Source organism: Mizuhopecten yessoensis, unplaced genomic scaffold (assembly GCF_002113885.1).
Source record: "Mizuhopecten yessoensis strain PY_sf001 unplaced genomic scaffold, ASM211388v2 scaffold5971, whole genome shotgun sequence".
Lineage (NCBI taxonomy): Eukaryota > Metazoa > Mollusca > Bivalvia > Pectinida > Pectinidae > Mizuhopecten > Mizuhopecten yessoensis.
Genome location: NW_018406315.1, coordinates 246405 through 274182, shown reverse-complemented (window position 1 = coordinate 274182; position 27778 = coordinate 246405). Strand labels below are relative to the sequence as shown.

Here is a 27778-nt window from a genome sequence, read left to right as displayed (position 1 = left end):
GGTGTTGTTCTCCATGTATTACTTACGACAGATGTTTAGTTTCTGGATTAGGTGGGATATTGGTGTTGTTCTCCATGTATTACTTACGACAGATGTTTGGTTTCTGGATTAGGTGGGATATTGGTGTTACCCTCTATGTATTCCTGCAAATTTTCCATTAGTTTTGCTGTAAATAGAATATCAGAGATTATTTAGTATCTGTACTAGACAGATGATCCCTCTCTTAACACTCAAGTAATCACAATCATGCAAAATCAGCAAATGTACAGGATACGTTGTTTAAGTTTGTTTAAATTATTTTACCTGGCTTCTCTGACTCTGGAACAAGCTGTGCAATTCTTTTCAGTAAAAACTCCATCTGTAATGAAATATTAATAGCATATTACAGAGAACGTTCACCAAGTGTTGATTAAGATATAGAATTGTGACTTCATTTGCAACAGGGTTGTGGTGAAAAAATGTCAATGGGACGGAAATGATGAAACCCCGCCATGTGCCTGAACATTTATATCCTATATATTTGCCAAGCAGAAGCCACAGTGAAGGTTTTTGACTTTAGAATATTGATACCTACAGTACCATGAACAAAATCAAACCAACTGGACACGTAGTTGCCATCTAAAAGGTTTCGCCCAATTGAAAGCCATCTTGGATTATGAGACATATAAGCTAACAAGACTGATATAATTGTAATTTGTAAAAAATATTTTGAAGAAATGATCTGTTTCAAATTTCTCACATCTCCAGACACGGCATCAGCCTTATAGCTATCAAACTCTGGCACAGAGTTGGGTTTGAAGTATTCAAAGATTTTCTGGGCGCTGTCCCAGGTAAGGTCTATCTGTGAAGCGTTGTGGTCCATTAGATGACGCGCACGCCCCTTCTTGTTGGGATGACCAAACAGACAGTACACACACTGCTCATATGACTGTTCAAGGTCACGTTTGAATTGACAAGATCCAGTCAAGAATTCCTGGGCAACGTCTAGATAGAAGAGCAGCAGAGATCCATTTGATTTTGTACACCAACTATGCCTGCAAATAACAAAACAAATAACTGGATCTCAAACTCACAACAACAACAAAATCTGTGCATTCCCCATAATAATACAGTTTGTATATAACAAAACATATTTAAAAATGTTTTATTTGTTACTAAATAGCATTTTCAATTATTTAAGTATTTTCCAGTTTCCTGTCTTTATATGGTCCTATATTTCAGAATTATATAAACTTGTCAGTCTGAACAACATGGCAGTTGTGGTATTTAACGATATCTCGTAAAGCTGTGTTCTCAAAGATGTTTGAAGATACAGGTGTTGATGCGTCACTGCTACCTACCTGGCCAGGTATTCGTGAGCTATATTTAGCAGCATGAGGTAAGAGGGCATCCCGTCTAACAGGTCAGTCTGACCAGCTTCTGGAGTCGACACTTGCATGGATCGGATCTTGTTTTCCTCACTATAACAACAATTGATCAGAAATTATTACTTCATACTCACATAGAATCTTAAAACGATTTTTGGTCCAGATGATTTGAAACACTTCAATTTTTTTATGGTTGGTAATGTGATGCTGTGAATAGTGCAACAGTGTTCCTGATGAGAAAATTTCTGTTTCAATTTCTCAATTTAAATGAAAAATAGAAAAAGAATCACAACTTCATCAACTTTGAAAAATCTGTACAACTTCCGCAGGAAAAGGTTTTCTTTTCAGAAATGCTTTTTAAAGGTGTAGTTATGTCAGAGAACAATCCCAATGCATAGTTACAGCTTACGGCAGTGACAGGGGGATCCTTTTTAACTGTCATTCTGCTGGTTACTCACAATTTAATTAACTTGTATAGAAGTATCCATGGTAACACCGTGCCTATGGGCATTTCCACGGCAATATCTGGAGCTGCCATTGTAGTGTCAATTATGTTGATTAAATTTCTTGCCAGTCGCACCAGGTTGATGCTTGGCACATCTTTCAAAACATCATCCTTTTTGTCTAGTACCCTGTAACACAATGAAAAGGAAAAGAAAATATGTAAGGAAATTAATGTAGCAGCTTTCGTGGTAGTGTGTAGATCTCTTTAAACAAACATATGTGGTAGTGTGTAGATCTCTATAAACAAACATTTGTGGTAGTGTGTAGATCTCTATAAACAAACATACGTGGTAGTGTATAAATCTCTATAAACAAACATTCGTGGTAGTGTGTAGATCTCTTTAAAAAAACATACGTGGTAGTGTGTAGATCTCTATAAACAAACATTTGTGGTAGTGTGTAGATCTCTTTAAACAAACATTTGTGGTAGTGTGTAGATCTCTATAAACAAACATACGTGGTAGTGTGTAGATCTCTATAAACAAACATTCGTGGTAGTGTGTAGATCTCTATAAACAAACATTCGTGGTAGTGTGTAGATCTCTATAAACAAACATTATTGGTAGTGTGTAGATCTCTTTAAACAAACATTCGTGGTAGTGTGTAGATCTCTATAAACAAACATTCGTGGTAGTGTGTAGATCTCTTTAAACAAACATTCATGGTAGTGTATAAATCTCTATAAACAAACATATGTGGTAGTGTGTTGATCTCTATAAACAAACATTCGTGGTAGTGTATAAATCTCTATAAACAAACATTCGTGGTAGTGTGTAGATCTCTATAAACAAACATTTGTGGTAGTGTGTAGATCTCTTTACACAAACATTTGTGGTAGTGTATAAATCTCTATAAACAAACATTTGTGGTAGTGTATAAATCTCTATAAGCAAACATTCGTGGTAGTGTGTAGATCTCTATAAACAAACATCCGTGGTAGTGTGTAGATCTCTTTAAACCAACATTTGTGGTAATTTATACTATATATTTTTGTACAAAGCCATGAAATAGTGAATCGACAAAACATAAGGATGCTTTACAGTACCAGGGTTTTCGATAAGTGTGTCAATCTAGAAAACAGCTTTATCTACCTGATAGATATAGTAATAAGTGTGTCAATCTAGAGAACAGCTTTATCTACCTGATAGATACGGTAATAAGTGTCAATCTAGAGAACAGCTTTATCTACCTGATAGATATGGTAATAAATGTGTCAATCAAGAGAACAGCTTTATCTACCTGATAGATATAGTAATAAGTGTGTCAATCTAGAGAACAGCTTTATCTACCTGATGGATATGGTAATAAGTGTGTCAATCTAGATAGCAGCTTTATCTACCTGATAGATATGGTAATAAGTGTGTCAATCTAGATACCAGCTTTATCTACCTGATAGATATGGTAATAAGTGTAGCAATCTGGAGAAAATGTTTATCTTACCTGATAAGGTTCTCACATATTTGGGTGAGTGTGGCACTCCAGGCATCTTTCTGTTCTGAAGTGCTGGCCCTCTTATAATACTGCACGGCCTCATTGAAAGACACCTCACCCCACACCATACCTTTCTGATAATAAATATCAATAAGTCAGGATAAAGCTATGTAAATTAAGGACAGAGGTAGGACAAATTGAACAGGCATTCCAACCAATAAAGAACTTCAGTCCAAGGCACTTCAAATGGTGTTGTACAGTTTTTCCACCAAGCAGGGACATCAGAACAAGAACACATCTACAATCCATATGAGAACTTTGAGCAGATGACTCAAGTCAGCCTACAGACCCTATATTAGGTAGGAAACGTACAGTGAGAGGACAAGGATACACTTACCGTGTGGGCCTCCAGGGAACGTACAGTGAGAGGACAAGGATACACTTACCTTGTGGGCCTCCAGGGAACGTACAGTGTGAGGACAAGGATACACTTACCTTGTGGGCCTCCAGGGAACGTACAGTGAGAGGACAAGGATACACTTACCTTGTGGGCCTCCAGGGAACGTACAGTGTGAGGACAAGGATACACTTACCTTGTGGGCCTCCAGGGAACGTACAGTGAGAGGACAAGGATACACTTACCTTGTGGGCCTCCAGGGAACGTACAGTGTGAGGACAAGGATACACTTACCTTGTGGGCCTCCAGGGAACGTACAGTGAGAGGACAAGGATACACTTACCTTGTGGGCCTCCAGGGAACGTACAGTGAGAGGACAAGGATACACTTACCTTGTGGGCCTCCAGGGAACGTACAGTGTGAGGACAAGGATACACTTACCTTGTGGGCCTCCAGGGAACGTACAGTGAGAGGACAAGGATACACTTACCTTGTGGGCCTCCAGGGAACGTACAGTGAGAGGACAAGGATACACTTACCTTGTGGGCCTCCAGGGAACGTACAGTGTGAGGACAAGGATACACTTACCTTGTGGGCCTCCAGGGAACGTACAGTGAGAGGACAAGGATACACTTACCTTGTGGGCCTCCAGGGAACGTACAGTGAGAGGACAAGGATACACTTACCTTGTGGGCCTCCAGGGAACGTACAGTGAGAGGACAAGGATACACTTACCTTGTGGGCCTCCAGGGAACGTACAGTGAGAGGACAAGGATACACTTACCTTGTGGGCCTCCAGGGAACGTACAGTGAGAGGACAAGGATACACTTACCTTGTGGGCCTCCAGGGAACGTACAGTGAGAGGACAAGGATACACTTACCTTGTGGGCCTCCAGGGAACGTACAGTGAGAGGACAAGGATACACTTACCTTGTGGGCCTCCAGGGAACGTACAGTGAGAGGACAAGGATACACTTACCTTGTGGGCCTCCAGGGAACGTACAGTGAGAGGACAAGGATACACTTACCTTGTGGGCCTCCAGGGAACGTACAGTGAGAGGACAAGGATACACTTACCTTGTGGGCCTCCAGGGAACGTACAGTGAGAGGACAAGGATACACTTACCTTGTGGGCCTCCAGGGAACGTACAGTGAGAGGACAAGGATACACTTACCTTGTGGGCCTCCAGGGAACGTACAGTGTGAGGACAAGGATACACTTACCTTGTGGGCCTCCAGGGAACGTACAGTGAGAGGACAAGGATACACTTACCTTGTGGGCCTCCAGGGAACGTACAGTGAGAGGACAAGGATACACTTACCTTGTGGGCCTCCAGGGAACGTACAGTGTGAGGACAAGGATACACTTACCTTGTGGGCCTCCAGGGAACGTACAGTGAGAGGACAAGGATACACTTACCTTGTGGGCCTCCAGGGAACGTACAGTGAGAGGACAAGGATACACTTACCTTGTGGGCCTCCAGGGAACGTACAGTGTGAGGACAAGGATACACTTACCTTGTGGGCCTCCAGGGAACGTACAGTGAGAGGACAAGGATACACTTACCTTGTGGGCCTCCAGGGAACGTACAGTGAGAGGACAAGGATACACTTACCTTGTGGGCCTCCAGGGAACGTACAGTGTGAGGACAAGGATACACTTACCTTGTGGGCCTCCAGGGAACGTACAGTGAGAGGACAAGGATACACTTACCTTGTGGGCCTCCAGGGAACGTACAGTGTGAGGACAAGGATACACTTACCTTGTGGGCCTCCAGGGAACGTACAGTGAGAGGACAAGGATACACTTACCTTGTGGGCCTCCAGGGAACGTACAGTGAGAGGACAAGGATACACTTACCTTGTGGGCCTCCAGGGAACGTACAGTGTGAGGACAAGGATACACTTACCTTGTGGGCCTCCAGGGAACGTACAGTGAGAGGACAAGGATACACTTACCTTGTGGGCCTCCAGGGAACGTACAGTGAGAGGACAAGGATACACTTACCTTGTGGGCCTCCAGGGAACGTACAGTGTGAGGACAAGGATACACTTACCTTGTGGGCCTCCAGGGAACGTACAGTGAGAGGACAAGGATACACTTACCTTGTGGGCCTCCAGGGAACGTACAGTGAGAGGACAAGGATACACTTACCTTGTGGGCCTCCAGGGAACGTACAGTGTGAGGACAAGGATACACTTACCTTGTGGGCCTCCAGGGAACGTACAGTGAGAGGACAAGGATACACTTACCTTGTGGGCCTCCAGGGAACGTACAGTGTGAGGACAAGGATACACTTACCTTGTGGGCCTCCAGGGAACGTACAGTGAGAGGACAAGGATACACTTACCTTGTGGGCCTCCAGGGAACGTACAGTGAGAGGACAAGGATACACTTACCTTGTGGGCCTCCAGGGAACGTACAGTGTGAGGACAAGGATACACTTACCTTGTGGGCCTCCATCTTGTAGAGAGAGTCCTGGAGGAGCAGTAACTGTGACTGGCGCTCTGGTATTGCTGTTCTGAACGCCATCGTCTACAAAAACATTTGCAAGTCATTTGTTAGATACAATACAGTCTTTGGCAATCAACAACAAATCTTAAAACAGAATAACATTAGTATTTCTAAATCGACATCTATTGATTGGTATTCACGTCCTTAAACATAACCTCCCCTTATCACTGGCCTTCCACCTTCTACCTTCAGTCTCTCCCCTTCTTCTGATCAAACCATTCCTTACCTTGCCCTTGAGTTGTGGCTGTGTAAATGTCTGAAGTATAAAATCCACCACCTTTTCATAGTTCCCGGACTCGTACAGCTTCTGTGTTTCGTCAAGTGACTGACATCTGTGCAGTGACTCCTGGTGGCTCTTTACCTGGTCTGTGTAAACAGGGCAGATAACAAAGTAACGACCATCTGTCACCATTCTTAGTTAGTACTGTTAACACGTCTGGATTCCTACTATAGTAGCTATGTTTTATCAGAAGACTTTTCCCCCAATGTCTGAGCAACTCTTACAGCTCTATAGCTTTTATCTTTACCATTTCTGAGATGTCATCTACAATCTTTTCTTAAAATTGTTTATTATTTCCTGTTTATTTTAATAACACAGAATTACTGACCATGACAGCAATATTAACACTTTGAGTTCCTGGTTTAAAATAACATAATCTATTATTTCTAAATTTTGCAGGTACTAGAACTTCAAATCTTTATTACTGTACAGTGTACAAACAAAGTGATCATTTCTGACCCTAGTGCCACATTAGGGTGTTTACCTCTAGATATGAGGCGGTCCATTTTACAGTTTCTGACCCTAGTGCCACGTGCCACATTAGGGTGTTTACCTATAGATATGAGGCAGTCCATTTTACAGTTTCTGACCCTAGTGCCACATAGAGTGTTTACCTCTCTGGCCCAGGCGGTCCATTTTACAGTTTCTGACCCTAGTGCCACGTGCCACATTAGGGTGTTTACCTATAGATATGAGGCGGTCCATTTTACAGTTTCTGACCCAGTGCCACATTAAGGTGTTTACCTATAGATATGAGGCGGTCCATTTTACAGTTTCTGACCCTAGTGCCACATTAGGGTGTTTAGCTATAGATATGAGGCAGTCCATTTTACAGTTTCTGACCCTAGTGCCACATTAGGGTGTTTACCTATAGATATGAGGCGGTCCATTTTACAGTTGACAAGACATATCTTGGTAGGCTCCCCTTGCTTCTCCGCATACTCCAAATACTCAAAAGTCTGAAATATTTATATTTTTGATGAAGCAGTTCTCCAATTAAATATAAAATATTTTTTTATGATTGTAACGCCTTAACCCTTGCGAGGGAAAGAAGATTCCCAGTGTATGGGAGCTAACTTTTCTAAGACTTTTAGGTTACAGACAGGTTTAATTTCAAAATGAAACACTTTGAATTCCAGACTGTGAAAGTTTTTAATAAAGGATTCCCAAAGGCCATGTCATGTTTAATTTTATAACTGTTCATATACATCAATATTTCTCATCCAGTGATTTCAGCACCACACAGTCACTTCTATTAAAGTAAAACTACATTAATTATACTAAAAAAAACACAAATTCAACACAATAAATAGACATGAAAATAACATAACAGCCTATTTTTAGTTTTAAGACTAGGTCTCACCTTTTGGAAACAATAAAGGGCATCATCCATCTTGCCTTGTAACATGTAAAATCTGGCCTTCATCCAGTACACTGTAACACACACCAGCTATGTTTATTAGACGACACATTACTAAATAGTAACACACACCAGCTATGTTTATTAGACAACACAATACTAAATAGTAACACACACCAACTACAACTGTTAGACAACACATAACTAAATAGTAACACACACCACTGTCAGACAACACATCACTAAAAAGTAACACACATCGACTTCAACTGTTAGACAACACATCACTAAATAGTAACCCACACCAACTACAACTTTTATACAACACATTACTAAGTAGTAACACACACTAACTACAACTGTCAGACAACACCTTACTACATAGTAACACACACCAGCTATGTTTATAAGCAGACACATTACTAAATATTATCACACATCAACTAAAACGGTAACACACACCAACTATGCTTATTAGACGACACATTACCAAATAGTAACACACACCCACTACAACTGTTAGAAAACACATCACTAAATAGTAACACACACCAACTACAACTGTCAGACAACACATCACTAAATAGTAACACACATCAACTACAACTGTCAGACAACACATTACTAAATAGTAACACACACCAACTACAACTGTTAGACAACACATTACTAAATAGTAACACACACTAACTACAACTGTTATACAACACATTACTAAATAGTAACACACACCAACTACAACTGTTATACAACACATTACTAAATAGTAAGACACATCAACTACAACTGTTATACAACACATTACTAAATAGTAACATACACTAACTACAACTGTTAGACAACACATTACTAAATAGTAACACACACTAACTACAACTGTTATACAACACATTACTAAATAGTAACATACACTAACTACAACTGTTAGACAACACATTACTAAATAGTAACACCCACTAACTACAACTGTTATACAACACATTACTAAATAGTAACACACACTAACTACAACTGTTAGACAACACATTACTAAATAGTAACACACACCAACTACAACTGTTAGACAACACATTACTAAATAGTAACACACACCAACTACAACTGTTAGACAACACATTACTAAATAGTAACACACACCAACTACAACTGTTAGACAACACATTACTAAATAGTAACACACACCAACTACAACTGTTAGACAACACATTACTAAATAGTAACACACACCAACTACAACTGTTAGACAACACATTACTAAATAGTAACACACACCAACTACAACTGTTAGACAACACATTACTAAATAGTAACACACACCAACTACAACTGTTAGACAACACATTACTAAATAGTAACACACACCAACTACAACTGTTAGACAACACATTACTAAATAGTAACACACACCAACTACAACTGTTAGACAACACATTACTAAATAGTAACACACACCAACTACAACTGTTAGACAACACATCACTAAATAGTAACACACATCAACTACAACTGTTAAGCAACACATTACTAAATAGTATCACACATCAACTAAAACTGTAACACACACCAACTACAACTGTTAGACAACACATCACTAAATAGTAACAAACACCAATTACAACTGTTAGACAACACATTACTAAATAGTAACACACACCAACTACAACACCTTTCTAAATTGTAGTAACTTTTATAAACTCAAACTGATTCCTAATCTCACATGTAACTGAATTTATATAAAAAAAAATGGAATATTTTTTCGCCGAAAAAAACATTTATTTTTACATCAAAAAGTGCATTAAATAATAATAAACAAGAATCAGGTTCAACCTTGAAATTAAAAAAGCTGAGTTAAGACATTCCATGTAAATGGAAGTGTCCATACACACCTCGAATGCAATGAGGGAGCCAGTTTGACCCCATGACCTCACCACATCCTGTCAATCCAGTGATAAACCAGAGGTCATCATTACAATGAGGGGGAAGGTCAGATGTATGCAGCTGCTGCGACCCTGGACTGTGAATTAAACTTACAGAGTTAACATCTAACATGTCAATCAAACTGAATTAACATCTAACATGTCAATCAAACAGAGTTAACATCAAACATGTCAATCAAACTGAGTTAACATCTAACATGTCAATCAAACAGAGTTAACATCTAACATGTCAATCAAACTAAATTAACATCTTACAAACTAAGTGATGGGGGAGGTCAGATATCTGGATGTGCTGACACCCTGGACTCAATTAAACATCAAACATGTCAATCAAACTGAATTAACATCTAACAAACTAAGTGATGGGGGAGGTCAGATATCTGGATGTGCTGACACCATGGACTGTCAATTAAACATCAAACATGTCAATCAAACTGAATTAACATCTAACAAACTTAGTGATGGGGGAGGTCAGATATCTGGATGTACTGACACTCTGGACTGTCAATTAAACATCAAACATGTCAATCAAACAGAATTAACATCTAACAAACTAAGTGATGGGGGAGGTCAGATATATGGATCTGCTGACACCCTGGACTGTCAATTAAACTTACAGAGTTAACATCTAAAATGTCAATCAAACCGTACGACGTCTTACCTCCTCGGGGAACTACCAGGTGAGAGGCTCATTCTGTTATTGACAATCCACTGATCTAACTGGAATTCTGCTGCTAACTGGCATGTCTGTTCAAAGAGATATGTATCAGCATACTGAATAATGGTTAATTTAGGGCTAGATTGAATATATGGGGAGAGGCAAGGAGGCACTAGAGCTAAAACAATTGTTAACATCCATCTTTCCTCAAATTAGTTTTCAGAATAGATGTTAGTTTAATTTCTCCCTTATTGATAATTTGAGGCAATGAATTACTAAGATCCAAGGCAATGAATCACTAAGATCCAAGGCAATGAACCACTAAGATCCAAGGCAATGAATCACTAAGATCCAAGGCAATGAATCACTAAGATCCAAGGTTATGAATCACTAAAATCCAAGGCAATGAATTACTAAGATCCAAGGCAATGAATTACTAAGATCTAAGGCAATGAATTACTAAGATCCAAGGCAATAAATTACTAAGATCCAAGGCAATGAATTACTAATATCCAAGGCAATGAATCACTAAGATCCAAGGCAATGAATCACTAAGATCCAAGGCAATGAATTACTAATATCCAAGGCAATGAATTACTAAGATCCAAGGCAATGAATTACTAAGATGCAAGGCAATGAATTACTAAGATCCAAGGCAATGAATTACTAAAATGCAAGGCAATGAATTACTAAGATCCATCTAAACATGTGTTGATAACATACAAGACCATTGACAACTTAACAAGTTCTGTGTACAATGACTTCCTGATATTACAGTGAACCGTTTGAATTTCACAGAGTCAAACTTTGAGTGTTGCATTTGGTCTGCATTTGTAGTGATTTTCATTGCATCTATACCAACCAATAACTTTATTTGCAAAACGAGTCCAGACTAATCAAACTGTGAAATACAATCCTTATATAACCTGTGATTTTAAAAAGGTGTACAACAAAATAGATAAAAGCTGTTCTTACCTTCCCTAAATTCTGTGTGTATTCCTCACACTCTCCCAAGCTACAAAACAAACAGTACAGGTAAGAATTCACAGGAGAATCAACGTCTTAAACAAAATTAATCATTTTTCTTCATGCCCCTGTTTTATGAATATTCTGAACTCTGGGAACAGTCTCGAATTTCAACATTCCTCTGAAATATTTCAGCTTTACCTTTTCAGCATATGACAGACTAACTAGGACAGTTATGCCTCTGCTCCCATAAAAGTAGAGTCAATAATGGTGACTATGATTTTGACCTTTGAACTTGGACCTTCAAACATATTCTGGGTTTTCTCATACTTGATCTCTGTAGAAAGATTTAACAAAACCCATTAAAAAATGGGAGCACTAATGCGATGGCACTGAATGAAGATGGGTAATGAAAGGACAGGACGAAATGGGTAACACTATATGCTCGGAGATCCTACATAGATCTACCATCAGGTACCAGTGATACTCACCTAAAGATGGTTAGGAGAGATCCTACATAGATCTACCATCAGGTACCAGTAATACTCACCTAAAGATGGCTAGGAGATCCTACATAGATCTACCATCAGGTACCAGTAATACTCACCTAAAGATGGCTAGGAGATCCTACATAGATCTACCATCAGGTACCAGTAATACTCACCTAAAGATGGCTAGGAGATCCTACATAGATCTACCATCAGGTACCAGTAATACTCACCTAAAGATGGCTAGGAGATCCTACATAGATCTACCATCAGGTACCAGTAATACTCACCTAAAGATGGCTAGGAGATCCTACATAGATCTACCATCAGGTACCAGTAATACTCACCTAAAGATGGCTAGGAGATCCTACATAGATCTACCATCAGGTACCAGTAATACTCACCTAAAGATGGCTAGGAGATCCTACATAGATCTACCATCAGGTACCAGTAATACTCACCTAAAGATGGCTAGGAGATCCTACATAGATCTACCATCAGGTACCAGTAATACTCACCTAAAGATGGCTAGGAGATCCTACATAGATCTACCATCAGGTACCAGTAATACTCACCTAAAGATGGCTAGGAGATCCTACATAGATCTACCATCAGGTACCAGTAATACTCACCTAAAGATGGCTAGGAGATCCTACATAGATCTACCATCAGGTACCAGTAATACTCACCTAAAGATGGCTAGGAGATCCTACATAGATCTACCATCAGGTACCAGTAATACTCACCTAAAGATGGCTAGGAGATCCTACATAGATCTACCATCAGGTACCAATGATACTCACCTAAAGATATCAGGCATATCGAAGTGCTTCCTAGTGCGGCTATACACCTTCAGAAACACGTCCGTCAGTCCCATTGGCCTGGCATAAGTTAAATAAAGTTTTTACAAGTACAATAGATTCTATACTGGTACAATAGATTCTATACTGGTACAATAGATTTTATACTGGTACAATTCAGTTTTTATCATGACTAGTTCATAGCTATTCTTTAAGGGTGATATAGTGAAAAAGTGTAAATTCATGCATTGGGATTCTCAAAACCGATCCTTGTGTGGAAATATTCACGTTGGCAATGGCACTAATTTACCAAACATAAAAAAATAAGCATTTCTACAATGCCAAAATTAACACGTTTACATTAGTACTTCTTAATATGGAATTTTACCATAAATTCCCCAAAAAGCAAATGAAATCTGAGCATACCAATTAGTTTCTCCATATTTTGCTAAGATGAAGAGATAGCGCAACATCAGACAAATGGTTCCTCCGTTTTTGATGTTCTGCTTTAAGAATTCTCTGACCTCTGTATCCTCAGACTTGGCCAGTTTCTGTTCCTCGGGGATCATCTCTACCTCACCACCTATCATACAAGGAGAGCTTGCCTTTAATGAAGTCTTTTTACAAGCTAAACAACTTAATTGATTAAAATTAGATATAATTAGTTACCTCAAACCATCTTCTGATGTCATTTTAGAATGGGAATCCGATGTAGTTTTAGAATGGGAATCTGATGCCATTTTAGAATGGGAATACGATGTCATTTTAGAATGGAAATACGATGTCATTTTAGAATGGGAATACAATGTCATTTTAGAATGGGAATACAATGTCATTTTAGAATGGAAATACAATGTCATTTTAGAATGGGAATCTGATGCCATTTTAGAATGGGAATACGATGTCATTTTAGAATGGGAATACAATGTCATTTTAGAATGGAAATACCATGTTAGTTTAGAATGGGAATACAATGTCATTTTAGAATGGGAATACAATGTCATTTTAGAATGGGAATATGATGTCGGTTTAGAATGGGAATACGATGCCATTTTAGAATGGGAATACAATGTCATTTTAGAATGGGAATACAATGTCAGTTTAGAATGGGAATACAATGTCATTTTAGAATGGGAATACAATGTCATTTTAGAATGGGAATACAATGTCATTTTAGAATGGGAATACAATGTCATTTTAGAATGGGAATACAATGTCATTTTAGAATGGGAATACAATGTCATTTTAGAATGGGAATACAATGTCATTTTAGAATGGGAATACAATGTCATTTTAGAATGGGAATACAATGTCATTTTAGAATGGGAATACAATGTCATTTTAGAATGGGAATACAATGTCATTTTAGAATGGGAATACAATGTCATTTTAGAATGGGAATACAATGTCATTTTAGAATGGGAATACAATGTCATTTTAGAATGGGAATACAATGTCATTTTAGAATGGGAATACAATGTCATTTTAGAATGGGAATACAATGTCATTTTAGAATGGGAATACAATGTCATTTTAGAATGGGAATACAATGTCATTTTAGAATGGGAATACGATGTCATTTTAGAATGGGAATACGATGTCATTTTAGAATGGGAATACAATGTCATTTTAGAATGGGAATACAATGTCATTTTAGAATGGGAATACAATGTCATTTTAGAATGGGAATACAATGTCATTTTAGAATGGGAATACAATGTCATTTTAGAATGGGAATACAATGTCATTTTAGAATGGGAATACAATGTCATTTTAGAATGGGAATACGATGTCATTTTAGAATGGGAATACGATGTCATTTTAGAATGGGAATACGATGTCAGTTTAGAATGGGAATACAATGTCATTTTAGAATGGGAATACAATGTCATTTTAGAATGGGAATATGATGTCAGTTTAGAATGGGAATACGATGCCATTTTAGAATGGGAATACAATGTCATTTTAGAATGGGAATATGATGTCAGTTTAGAATGGGAACATTATAACATTGGTGTGATGTGTACCTGTGGTCTTTTCTTCCCCACTTTGTTCCTGCACCACCAGCATTTCAGTATCCTCCTCCTCATTAAGTTGTCTGAAGTAATCCAAAGTTCAGAAACATCATAGATATTTCAGTGTTTAATCCACTACAGCAATGTATGAGAACAGATCTGTTATACTGATATTCTAGTGTTTAACCCACTTCAGCAATGTATGAGATCAGATCTGTTATACTGATATTCCAGTCTTTAACCCACTTCAGCAATGTATGATAACAGATCTGTTATACTGATATTCCAGTCTTTAACCCACTTCAGCAATGTATGATAACAGATCTGTTACACTGATATTCCAGTCTTTAACCCACTACAGCAATGTATGAGATCAGATCTGTTATACTGATATTCCAGTCTTTAACCCACTTAAGCAATGTATGAGAACAGATCTGTTATACTGATATTCTAGTGTTTAACCCACTTCAGCAATGTATGAGATCAGATCTGTTATACTGATATTCCAGTCTTTAACCCACTCCAGCAATGTATGATAACAGATCTGTTATACTGATATTCTAGTGTTTAACCCACTACAGCAATGTATGAGAACAGATCTGTGATACTGTTATTCCAGTCTTTTACCCACTACAGCAATGTATGAGAACAGATCTGTTATACTGATATTCTAGTGTTTAACCCACTACAGCAATGTAAGATCTGTTATATTGATATTCTAGTGTTTAACCCACTACAGCAATGTAAGATCTGTTATATTGATATTCTAGTGTTTAACCCACTACAGCAATGTAAGATCTGTTATATTGATATTCTAGTGTTTAACCCACTACAGCAATATATGAGAACAGATCTGTGATACTGTTATTCCAGTCATTTACCCACTACAGCAAGGTATGAGAACAGATCTGTTATACTGATATTCCAGTCTGTAACCCACTACAGCAATGTATGAGAACAGATCTGTAATACTGTTATTCCAGTCTTTTACCCACTACAGCAATGTATGAGAACAGATCTGTTGAGCTTGTTAAATGATCTGTTATACTGATATTCCAGTCTTTAACCCACTTCAGCAATGTATGATAACAGATCTGTTATACTGATATTCTAGTGTTTAACCCACTACAGCAATATATGAGAACAGATCTGTGATACTGTTATTCCAGTCTTTTACCCACTACAGCAATGTATGAGAACAGATCTGTTGAGCTTGTTAAATGATCTGTTATACTGATATTCCAGTCTTTAACCCACTTCAGCGATGTATGAGAACAGATCTGTTATACTGATATTCTAGTGTTTAACCCACTTCAGCAATGTATGATAACAGATCTGTTATACTGATATTCTAGTGTTTAACCCACTACAGCAATGTAAGATCTGTTATACTGATATTCTAGTGTTTAACCCACTACAGCAATGTAAGATCTGTTATATTGATATTCTAGTGTTTAACCCACTACAGCAATATATGAGAACAGATCTGTGATACTGTTATTCCAGTCTTTTACCCACTACAGCAATGTATGAGAACAGATCTGTTATACTGATATTCAAGTCTTTAACCCACTACAGCAATGTATGAGACCAGATCTGTTATACTGATATTCCAGTCTTTAACCCGCTACAGCAATGTATGAGAACAGATCTGTTGAGCTTGTTAAATGATCTGTTATACTGATATTCCAGTCTTTAACCCACTTCGGCAATGTATGAGAACAGATCTGTTATACTGATATTCCAGTCTGTAACCCACTACAGCAATGTATGAGAACAGATCTGTTGAGCTTGTTAAATGATCTGTTATACTGATATTCCAGTCTTTAACCCACTTCAGCAATGTATGATAACAGATCTGTTATACTGATATTCTAGTGTTTAACCCACTACAGCAATATATGAGAACAGATCTGTGATACTGTTATTCCAGTCTTATACCCACTACAGCAATGTATGAGAACAGATCTGTAATACTGTTATTCCAGTCTTTTACCCACTACAGCAATGTATGAGAACAGATCTGTTATACTAATATTCCAGTTTTTAACCCACTACAGCAATGTATGAGAACAGATCTGTGATACTGTTATTCCAGTCATTTACCCACTACAGCAAGGTATGAGAACAGATCTGTTATACTGATATTCTAGTGTTTAACCCACTACAGCAATGTAAGATCTGTTATACTGATATACTAGTGTTTAACCCACTACAGCAATGTATGAGAACAGATCTGTGATACTGTTATTCCAGTCTTATACCCACTACAGCAATGTATGAGAACAGATCTGTGATACTGTTATTCCAGTCTTATACCCACTACAGCAATGTATGAGAACAGATCTGTTGAGCTTGTTAAATGATCTGTTATACTGATATTCCAGTCTTTAACCCCCTTCAGCAATGTATGAGAACAGATCTGTTATACTGGTATTCCAGTCTTTAACCCACTACAGCAATGTATGAGAACAGATCTGTTGAGCTTGTTAAATGATTCCATATGGAACAGGCTCATTGACTTACTTGAGACTGGACGGCAGGAAGGAGATGAGAAGCTCTTCAAAATTTACACTTGGTTCTTCTTTTGGTTTGCTAACATTTCTCACCTAAGAAAATTAACACATGTTATAACAAGATTGAGGGTACTCTATGATCATGTTCCTGAGCAGTATAAATGCAAAAAAAAAAAAACTTTCTGAATTCTTTTAAGTGCAGTTGTACCAAGTTTAATTAAAGCAGGAGGTTCAGCACAGTTGCTGTGTATGGTTACCCAGATTTAAATTTTGAATCTCATTTATTTTTAAGGAGAATCAGCAACATAACAGAACCGTTCTACAGACTTTAATTGGTATCTAATGGTAGATCTATGAACTGAAACATAACTTACCCTGGCACTCCTACGTTTGACGCTGAGACCAAAGTCCTCTGGTATAAACGCTCTCTTTCTCTTTGGTGCCTTGCCACGCCCCTTTACAAGGTCATCTGTCTCTAACGATGCTGCACAAGTGTGGTCATGGAGGGCTAGAGAAAGGTCAAATTCTTGACAGTGACAATTTTACAACATGTCTCTATTGATTAATTATATAATATATGCGACATATAAAACTTGAAATGTCTGTAGAAAACTACAAATAAAGGCACTGGAGCTGTAACAAGAGGCCCAAGGGCCTTATTAGTCACCTGAGTTATATCATAGGTACTGGTAGCTTTTTTTTTATTGTTTAGATGTGATGTGGAAATCAGCATGTATACTAAGTGAAATACAATACTTGTCATGTCATCAAAGGATAAGAATTTTAAAATATTGGTAAATGTCCCCTTTGGGGACCCTAGCCCCTGAGGATGGGGCAGGAATCCCAATTTTACAATGTAACACCCTCATTCACCAAAGATGATTCTAACTAAGTTTGAGTAATTTTCTGCTGAAAATGGATAAAATATACCCAAAAGTGTTATTTCCCTATATAAACTATAGTAAACTTTACCCCCTCCCCAAGGGAGAACGGATAGCTCGGGGGGTCCTGAAAATTTACAATTTAAATAAAGCCTCTGATGATCTTTCTTTCCATGCTGAGAAAATGACTGTAGCACCTCTGAGTCAGGAGAAGAAGATTTTTGAAATATTGGTAAAGTTTCCCTTTGGGGCCCCGCCCTGGCCCCAGGGGTTGGGGTAGGAATCCCAATTTTACAATTTAGTAGCCTCATCTACCAATGATGATTCTGACCAAGTTTAAAAAAAAAATCCATCCACTGGTTCTTCTCAAGAAGTTGAAAATGTAAAAAGTGTACGCAAGACGGACAACGCAGATGGAAAGCGTAGAATAGGTCACTTGAGCAAAGCTCAGGTGACCTAAAAATGTATCTTCATATAGTAATGGTGACCTTGACCTTTACTCTTATATGCTGTAACCAGACATTTTTCACGAGCCTTTGAAACTAAATATCTATTATAATTTAAGTAGTGGTGACCTTGATATGTAAACTCGTATACGCTACCTTAGTACTTAACCTCAATGTTGTGACCCTGACCTTAACTTGAATGTAGAATATAGAAACTTGAATGAATTTCAGGCATTTGGTACTAAATCTCTGTGTTAATTTTCTTTAAAATGAGACCACACTAAAGGCGCCACAGAGATAATATCACTGAGGAGAAGATGGATGGAGGGAGAGCTTGAAGGACAGATATGGCCGACACTATATCCCCCATTTCACGACAGTTACATAGGCATTTAAAACTGCACTGTTAACATTTGCTAAATAAAATTATCATCACTGAGAATTATAAACAGACTTTCTGAATGTCGTCTAATGCTAAAATAACTGCTACATACCTGTTACAGGGGATGTTTGGTGTACTCTAGACACAGGTGTAGATAATGCTGAAGGATGTGACAACACGGAAGAGGGCGTTGTGTGTGACAACCCTGACGGAGGCGTTGTGTGTGACAACCCTGACGGAGGTGTTATGTGTGGCAACCCTGATGAAGGCGTTGTGTACGAAATTCCCGAAGAAGGTGTTGTGGGTGGCAGCCCTGTTACTTGCATTGACACAGGTGATATCGGTAGGATCTCTGATACAGGCATTGACACAGGTGATGTCTGTAGTATCTCTGATACAGGCATCGACACAGGTGATGTCGGTAGGATCTCTGATACATGCATTGACACAGGTGATGTCGGTAGGATCTCTTATACAGGCATTGACACAGGTGATGTCTGTAGGATCTCTGATACAGGCATCGACACAGGTGATGTCGGTAGGATCTCTGATACATGCATTGACACAGGTGATGTCGGTAGGATCTCTTATACAGGCATTGACACAGGTGATGTCTGTAGGATCTCTGATACAGGCATCGACACAGGTGATATCGGTAGGATCTCTGAAACAGGCATTGACACAGGTGATATCGGTAGGATCTCTGATACAGGCATTGACACAGGTGATGTCGGTAGGATTTCTGATACAGGCATTGAATGTGGAATTCCTGAAACTGGCATTGGTTGTGGTATCTTTGAGGCAGATATTGTCAATGGAATTCCAGGTGATGTCTGTGGTATCTCTAACACTGGTGATGAGTGTGGCATCCCTGTTGTCTGTGACAACTCTGTTAACGCTGCCTGTGGAATTCCAGGAACAGGGGTTTCTGACGATAGCATCGGCGGAACTCCTGAAGCAGGTAGTAACGGTGGTACACTCGCTGATGTTGATAGTGGTATTTCTGAAACAGTTGCTGTATGAGGAATTTCTGTTATAGGTAATGTCTTCAACATCCCAGAAACAGCTGTCATCTGTGAGATCTCTGTCACAGATTTGGTTGATGGCATCCCTGCACCAGGACTTGTTTGTTGAATCCTCTCTAAGTCTGTAACTTTATCTAGTGGTCCTGATAACGTTGTCACTGGCAGTCCTGATGATGTTACTGGAACTCCTGATGGTAGGGCCAATACAGCAGTTGTCTGGGGTGGCTCAGAAACATCAGACATCTGTTGCAATGGTGATGTCTTGCTTAGAATTTTGGGTAAAACAGTTGTTTCTTGCAGCTCTGAAACACTGAATGACTGCTGTAGTCCAGTTAAAGAACCAGTGTATGACTGTCTCTCCTTATTGCTTGTCTGTAAGTGTTCTTCCTCACTTGTTGACTCTGGTAGATCACACACAGTTGTTACTGTCGACCCAATATCAGTTGTACCGGAGATTCCTGAGACAGTCAGTGGTAACCCAGTACCTGCTGTTGCCTGCATAGGCTCTGAGACAGTTGTTGGTGTCAGTCTTACATCAGCTGTTGTCCGAGGTGAATCTGTCATACTGATGACGTTTGCCTGCTGACTGACAGTAGCCGTTGACAGTGGGGACGATGGCATTATTGCAATTGAAGTGGATGGCACAACAGAAGACTTAGTATCCATTTGATCTTGAATTTCATCAGTATCCATGGCAACATTATCCTTGTCTATCTGAGACTCTGAACAAGCAGCAGCTGACTCCTCCATGACCATCAGAACATCGAGGACTTCGGATGTTCTAGTTCCATCCTTTTTCTGATCCTCTATAGATTGTATTTCTTTGGTAATCACAGGAACAGAATCGACCTCCATTTCCCCAGAATGGTCTGTTGTCTCCTCTATAGCAGGTGATTTAGCCGGTACAACACGAGGTACATCCGTGCAGTTGCTATACTCCGACAGGTCAACACGTAGCCCCAGGCTCTGTAAACATCAAGTATCAGTCAACCTGGATTTTAACCCTTTTTGTACTCCATATTTAGCTGCACAAAATTTTCAACATATCATGTACATGTGAGCCTTAACAAGCTGGACATTTTACTTCATGTCATGTACATGTTAGCCTTAACAAGCTGGACAGTTTACTACATGTCATGTACATGTTATCCTTAGCAAGCTGGAGAGTTTACTACATGTCATGTTCATGTTAGCCTTAACAAGCTGGACATTTTACTTCATGTCATGTACATGTTAGACTTAAGAAGCTGGACAGTTTACTTCATGTCATGTACATGTTAGCCTGAACAAGCTGGACAGTTTATTACATGTCATGTACATGTTAGCCTGAACAAGCTGGACAGTTTAATACATGTCATGTACATGTTACCCTTAACAAGCTGGACATTTTACTTCATGTCATGTACATGTTACCCTTAACAAGCTGGACAGTTTACTTCATGTCATGTACATGTTAGCTTTAACAAGCTGGACAGTTTATTACATGTCATGTACATGTTATCCTTAGCAAGCTGGAGAGTTTACTACATGTCATGTACATGTTACCCTTAACAAGCTGGACATTTTACTTCATGTCATGTACATGTTAGCCTGAACAAGCTGGACAGTTTACTACACGTCATGTAAATGTTAGCCTTAACAAGCTGGACAGGTTACTACATGTCATGTACAGGTTAGCCTTAACAAGCTGGACATTTTACTTCATGTCATGTACATGTTACCCTTAACAAGCTGGACAGTTTAATACATGTCATGTACATGTTAGCCTGAACAAGCTGGACAGTTTACTACACGTCATGTAAATGTTAGCCTTAACAAGCTGGACAGTTTATTACATGTCATGTACATGTTACCCTTAACAAGCTGGACATTTTACTTCATGTCATGTACATGTTAGCCTGAACAAGCTGGACAGTTTAATACATGTCATGTACATGTTAGACTTAAGAAGCTGGACAGTTTACTTCATGTCATGTACATGTTAGACTTAAGAAGCTGGACAGTTTACTTCATGTCATGTACATGTTAGCTTTAACAAGCTGGACAGTTTATTACATGTCATGTACATGTTACCCTTAACAAGCTGGACATTTTACTTCATGTCATGTACATGTTAGCTTTAACAAGCTGGACAGTTTAATACATGTCATGTACATGTTAGCCTGAACAAGCTGGACAGTTTACTACATGTCATGTACAGGTTAGCCTTAACAAGCTGGACATTTTACTTCATGTCATGTACATGTTAGACTTAACAAGCTGGACAGTTTACTACATGTCATGTACATGTTAGACTTAACAAGCTGGACAGGTTACTACATGTCATGTACATGTTACCCTTAACAAGCTGGACATTTTACTTCATGTCATGTACATGTTAGCTTTAACAAGCTGGACAGTTTATTACATGTCATGTACATGTTAGCCTGAACAAGCTGGACAGTTTAATACATGTCATGTACATGTTAGCCTGAACAAGCTGGACAGTTTAATACATGTCATGTACATGTTAGACTTAAGAAGCTGGACAGTTTACTACATGTCATACTGGATACTAATTAACAAAGGAGGATCTGAGTTAAAAGCTCTATCATAAAGCTCTTTAAACAGTAGATAACTTGGTCATACTTCCCAAAGGAGGCTCTGAGTTAACAGCTCTATTACAAAGCTCTATAAACACTAGATAACTCAGTCATCCTTACCAGAGGAGGATCTGAGTTAAAAGCTCTATCATAAAGCTCTTTAAACAGTAGATAACTTGGTCATACTTCCCAAAGGAGGCTCTGAGTTAACAGCTCTGTCACAAAGCTCTATAAATAGTACATAACTTGGTCATACTTACCATAGGAGGATCTGAGTTAAAAGCTCTATCACAAAGCTTTATAAACAGTAGATAACTTGGTCATACTTACCATAGGAGGATCTGAGTTAACAGATCTATCACAAAGCTCTATAAACAGTAGATAACTCAGTCATACTTACCAAAGGTGGATCTGAGTTAACAGCTCTATCATAAAGCTCTACCAAACTTTCTCCCAAGTTCATCCAACTGAAAATATTTAATGAATTTGTTTTATGCCTTTCAAATGACAGTGATAAATATTTACAATAAAACTAATATTTTTACATATATCAACATCATTTATCCATAACTTACACGAGATGAGTTGAGCTGGATACAGTACAACACATACCTGTGTGTACTGTTTATGGAAAATGGCACCAACGACCAATAATTTCTAGTCAGTAATTCATTTTCACATCACATTTAAAGCCGTATTCAATGCAATAAATATGACAGCATTTTGTTTTTTGCAATGTATCATCACCATTGTTAACTTCTGAAATAATCCTGATCAAAAGTATATGGTACAACAGAGTTGGAAGCAACCTTACAGACACATTAAACGTACGTGAAATGTGTGATGGCTTTTGGGAGTTTGATGGGAAGAGGCTCAGGTTCCTTAGCCAGTTCTCGACGTCTGTCTCTCAAGTCTAGTGCCTCGTTAATGTACTGGGGATCAAAACAATAAAGATAAGAACCCATCCCACTTCATTATTGTACTGTAGGTCAGAGCAACATAAACAAGTGCTCTTCATAGGATGTATTGTATCGAAGGTCAAAGCAAGTATTTGATTTCTCTAATACTGCTGCATAACAATTGATTTTAAGCTCTTGAAATACCTGTTGGTTGTGACATAATTTGAAATTCATTTTATCATACTTTTATCAAAATACAAATTTCTAGATTAGTTTTTTCATTTTTTATTGTTGAACATTTGCCAAGAACATTGTTGTAAAATGCATTTTTCATTGATTGGAAAATCAAAGCTCTAAATTCCTACCTCCTGTGATTCAGATGGGTCCACTCTGGCTATAAGGATAGCTTGATCACTATACAACGAAACAAGAACAGAGATAAATAAACCATTTATACAGTATAAAATCATAAATGTTTCTAATGTACCTGGTAGCCACAAGCTTTTTTTTCTGTATAAGGCTCAGACTTACCTACATGATTTCTTCTAGGATAACCAAGAAGTGTATTCACTGAAAAATCAGGATCTTTCTAAGAAACATGAATCAGTTTACTTTAATAGGGAATGTGTTTCCTGTGAGATAAAACGTGTCATTTTACCACTGTTCAAACATTTCTTCTGTGTCATATTTCAGAGAAGGCTGCTCCTTGAGAATTTGCTTCCTGAGTACAAGGCCCTTGGAGTACTCAGGATCCTTTTCCAAAGCTCGTGAGATGTAGTATAGACAATCTGAAAAAGCAGATTTATACAAATCAACTGGCACAGGAATTTCAATTTCATTTCTTTAAAATTGAGGAGATTTAATGTCCAATAAAAATGCATATTATTTTTTTATAATTGTATTCAGAATGAGATTTTTAACATTTGATTTGCATCATTTATTATGGGGCAGAGTGGGTAAACATGTTACCCATCCCTCTTACTGCCTGCAGTATTTGAGTGTTATTTGGACAGAAAGTCTAGATATAATTCTGACAGCAGACTTTACAGACACATTGTGGCTTAGAGAGTTAGTTTCAGCAGTATAGAGTCGAGACTCCAATCATTTGCACTCTTTGCTTGATAAAGGAAACAGATGATTCTGCAAGCTCACATTACATAATGATCCAATTTAACTATTCAAAATCATGATGAATGCTTTTCTAAAATTAAACTGGCTTGTGACAACAATTTGAATAGAAGATTCAAATGTTTACTTTTCAGAAATCTATGACTTATACATCTACACTCAGCTGGTATTAGGGAGAGATACATTTACTTACTCCAGTAGTCATTCATGGCGTACAGCAGGGTGACAATATGGTCGAGGCACGGCCAGTGGTTCGGGTTACAGTGTAGACCCTGGAGGTACAACACACTAAACTATAATTACACCTACATTTGATATATATTGGTGTAGCAATCATCAAGATGTTAACAAGATGTGTCCACTTCAATCAAGTTTGATGGATGTTGGACTTCTACTAAAAGAGTAATGGAACTAAACACATAGTCGTACCAAGCGACATAAGTAATATTCCTCACCAGACATGACTTATACAGTCTATACAGTATGGTCAATGGGAAATGGATCTGGGACCTTCCACACAAATTTACTGGTACTGTTTTACCTAAACAGTGACTATATTTTACCTTTTCAAAGCCTAGCCTGGCCAGTGGGAAGTTATAAAGCTTGAGAGCAATGGTCCCTATTTTGTACCAAACGGTCACCTCTGTCGTGTCAATCTTCACTGCCTGAAATAAAAAATCATAAAAAACCTTAAGGAAATCCAAAGATGAAGTATTATGATAAAGTCAAGTCAGAATAAAAAACTAGAAAAAACATCAGTAAGACATGAATGCCCTCTCGGCCCTGTGGTTGACCTATAAATAGTAAGTTCCTTGACATTGACATTGAGACCCTGAAATACAAACTCATTTGAGGTTTTTCTCATATACCTGACCTTTGCAAAAACTTGGTCAAAATTTGTTAAGAAATGAAGAAAATGAATTGCGGGTGGGATGGGATGGGACGCAACCGACCTGACACGGATAACACTATATTTCCCCTCCATAAAATGACAGGGGCATAATCAAACATTTTAAATCCATGTTTCTAGGAAATAGCTTGTCTGGCAATGAATTTAAACAATCTGACTTAACATAGGACCAAACAACTGAATGTAGGTCCCTGCATCCTACTACCCTACTTTTTGTGTGGAATACCCGTCAATTTACCAACCTCTGCACAGGACCAAATCGCTGACTTCAGTCCTTTGTGTGACACCTGCTCGACAGGTTTTAGTGTGGAATACCCATCAATATACCCACCTCTACACAGGACCAGATCGCTGACTTCAGTCCTCTGTGTGACACCTACTACCCTACTTTTTGTATATGGAATACCCGTCAATATACCAACCTCTACACAGGACCAGATCGCTGACTTCAGTCCTCTGTGTGACACCTACTACCATACTTTTTGTATATGGAATACCCGTCAATATACCAACCTCTGCACAGGACCAGATCGCTGACTTAGGTCCTCTGTGTGACACCTGCTAGCAACATTTTAGTGTGGGATACCTGTGAACATATACCCACGTCTACGTAGGACCAAATCGCTGACTTCAGTCCTCTGTGTGACACCTACTACCCTTCTTTTTGTATATGGAATACCCGTCAATATACCAACCTCTGCACAGGACCAGATCGCTGACTTCAGTCCTCTGTGTGACACCTACTACCCTTCTTTTTGTATATGGAATACCTGTCAATATACCAACCTCTGCACAGGACCAGATCGCTGACTTCAGTCCTGTGTGACACCTACTACCATACTTTTTGTTTATGGAATACCTGTCAATATACCAACCTCTGCACAGGACCAGATCGCTGACTTAGGTCCTCTGTGTGACACCTGCTAACCAGGTTTTAGTGTGGGATACCTGTGAACATATACTCACCTCTACGTAGGACCAGATCGCTGACAGTAAGTCTCCTCTGTTTAGTGTCACACTGGCCAGGTTTTAGTGTGGGATACCTGTGAACATATACTCACCTCTACGTAGGGCCAGATCGCTGACTGTAAGTCTCCTCTGCAGTGTACTCACCTCTAGGTAGCTCTGTGTAGTGACACACTGACCAGGTTTTTGTGTGGGATCCCTGTCAGTATACTCACCTCTACGTAGGGGCAGATCGCGGACTGTAAGTCTCCTCTGGGTAGTGACACACTGGCCGGGTTTTTTTTGTGGGATACTTGTCAGTGTACTCACCTCTCCGTAGGACCAGATCGCTTACAGTAAGTCTCCTCTGTGGAGTGTCACACTGGCCAGGTTGTTGTGTGGGATACCTGTCGGTGTACTCACCTCTATGTAGGACCAGATCGCTGACAGTAAGTCTCCCCTGTGAAGTGACACACTTGCCAGGTTTTTGTGTGGGATCCCTGTCAGTATACTCACCTCTACGTAGGGGCAGATCGCGGACTGTAAGTCTCCTCTGCAGTGTACTCACCTCTAGGTAGCTCTGTGTAGTGACACACTGACCAGGTTTTTGTGTGGGATCCCTGTCAGTGTCCTCTCCTCTACGTAGGACCAGATCGCGGCCTGTAAGTCTCCTCTGTGAAGTGTCACACTGGCCAGTAAGTCTCCTCTGTGGAGTGTCACACTGGCCAGTAAGTCTCCTCTGTGAAGTGTCACACTGGCCAGTAAGTCTCCTCTGTGAAGTGTCACACTGGCCAGTAAGTCTCCTCTGTGGAGTGTCACACTGGCCAGTTTTTTGTGCGGGATACCTGTCAGTGTCTCCTCTGTGTAGTGTCAAACTGGCCAGGTTTTTGTATGGGATACCTGTCAGTGTCTCCTCTGTGTAGTGTCACACTGCCCAGGTTTTTGTGTGGGATCCCTGTCAGTGTACTCCCCTCTCCGTAGGACCAGATCGCTTACAGTAAGTCTCCTCTGTGGTAAGTCTCCTCTGTGTAGTGTCAAACTGGCCAGGTTTTTGTATGGGATACCTGTCAGTGTCTCCTCTGTGTAGTGACACACTGCCCAGGTTTTTGTGTGGGATACGTGTCAGTGTACTCACCTCTAGGTAGCTCTGTGTAGTGACACAATGGCCAGGTTTTTTTTGTGGGTTACCTGTCAGTGTACTCACCTCTCTGACTTCAGTCCTTTGTGTGACACCTGCTCGACAGGTTTTAGTGTGGAATCCCCATCAATATTCCCACCTCTGCACAGGACCAAATCGCTGACAGTAAGTCGCCTCTGTGTAGTGACACACTGGCCAGGTTTTTTT

The 27778-nt window shown here is 39.1% G+C and overlaps 1 protein-coding gene across 1 annotated transcript in view; it reads right to left on the bottom strand.

Moving 5' to 3' along the window:
- The window catches only part of LOC110451375, a 65425-nt gene that overhangs the window by 31212 nt on the left and 6435 nt on the right, over positions 1-27778 (bottom strand). Inside the window, exons 5-30 of the mRNA XM_021499348.1 lie at positions 25142-25243; positions 24772-24850; positions 24109-24238; positions 23816-23864; positions 23383-23483; positions 22952-23018; positions 19535-20935; positions 19057-19411; positions 17610-17743; positions 17246-17328; positions 14732-14802; positions 13131-13287; positions 12708-12785; positions 11426-11465; positions 10454-10539; positions 9742-9869; positions 7859-7929; positions 7364-7454; positions 6442-6581; positions 6150-6236; positions 3312-3436; positions 1826-1999; positions 1341-1460; positions 740-1034; positions 304-358; positions 88-166 (exon numbers count right to left, since the gene is read on the bottom strand). Coding sequence (XP_021355023.1) covers positions 88-166; positions 304-358; positions 740-1034; positions 1341-1460; positions 1826-1999; positions 3312-3436; positions 6150-6236; positions 6442-6581; positions 7364-7454; positions 7859-7929; positions 9742-9869; positions 10454-10539; positions 11426-11465; positions 12708-12785; positions 13131-13287; positions 14732-14802; positions 17246-17328; positions 17610-17743; positions 19057-19411; positions 19535-20935; positions 22952-23018; positions 23383-23483; positions 23816-23864; positions 24109-24238; positions 24772-24850; positions 25142-25243 — 4298 coding nt within the window. The remainder of the gene's footprint in view (positions 1-87; positions 167-303; positions 359-739; positions 1035-1340; positions 1461-1825; positions 2000-3311; positions 3437-6149; positions 6237-6441; positions 6582-7363; positions 7455-7858; positions 7930-9741; positions 9870-10453; positions 10540-11425; positions 11466-12707; positions 12786-13130; positions 13288-14731; positions 14803-17245; positions 17329-17609; positions 17744-19056; positions 19412-19534; positions 20936-22951; positions 23019-23382; positions 23484-23815; positions 23865-24108; positions 24239-24771; positions 24851-25141; positions 25244-27778) is intronic.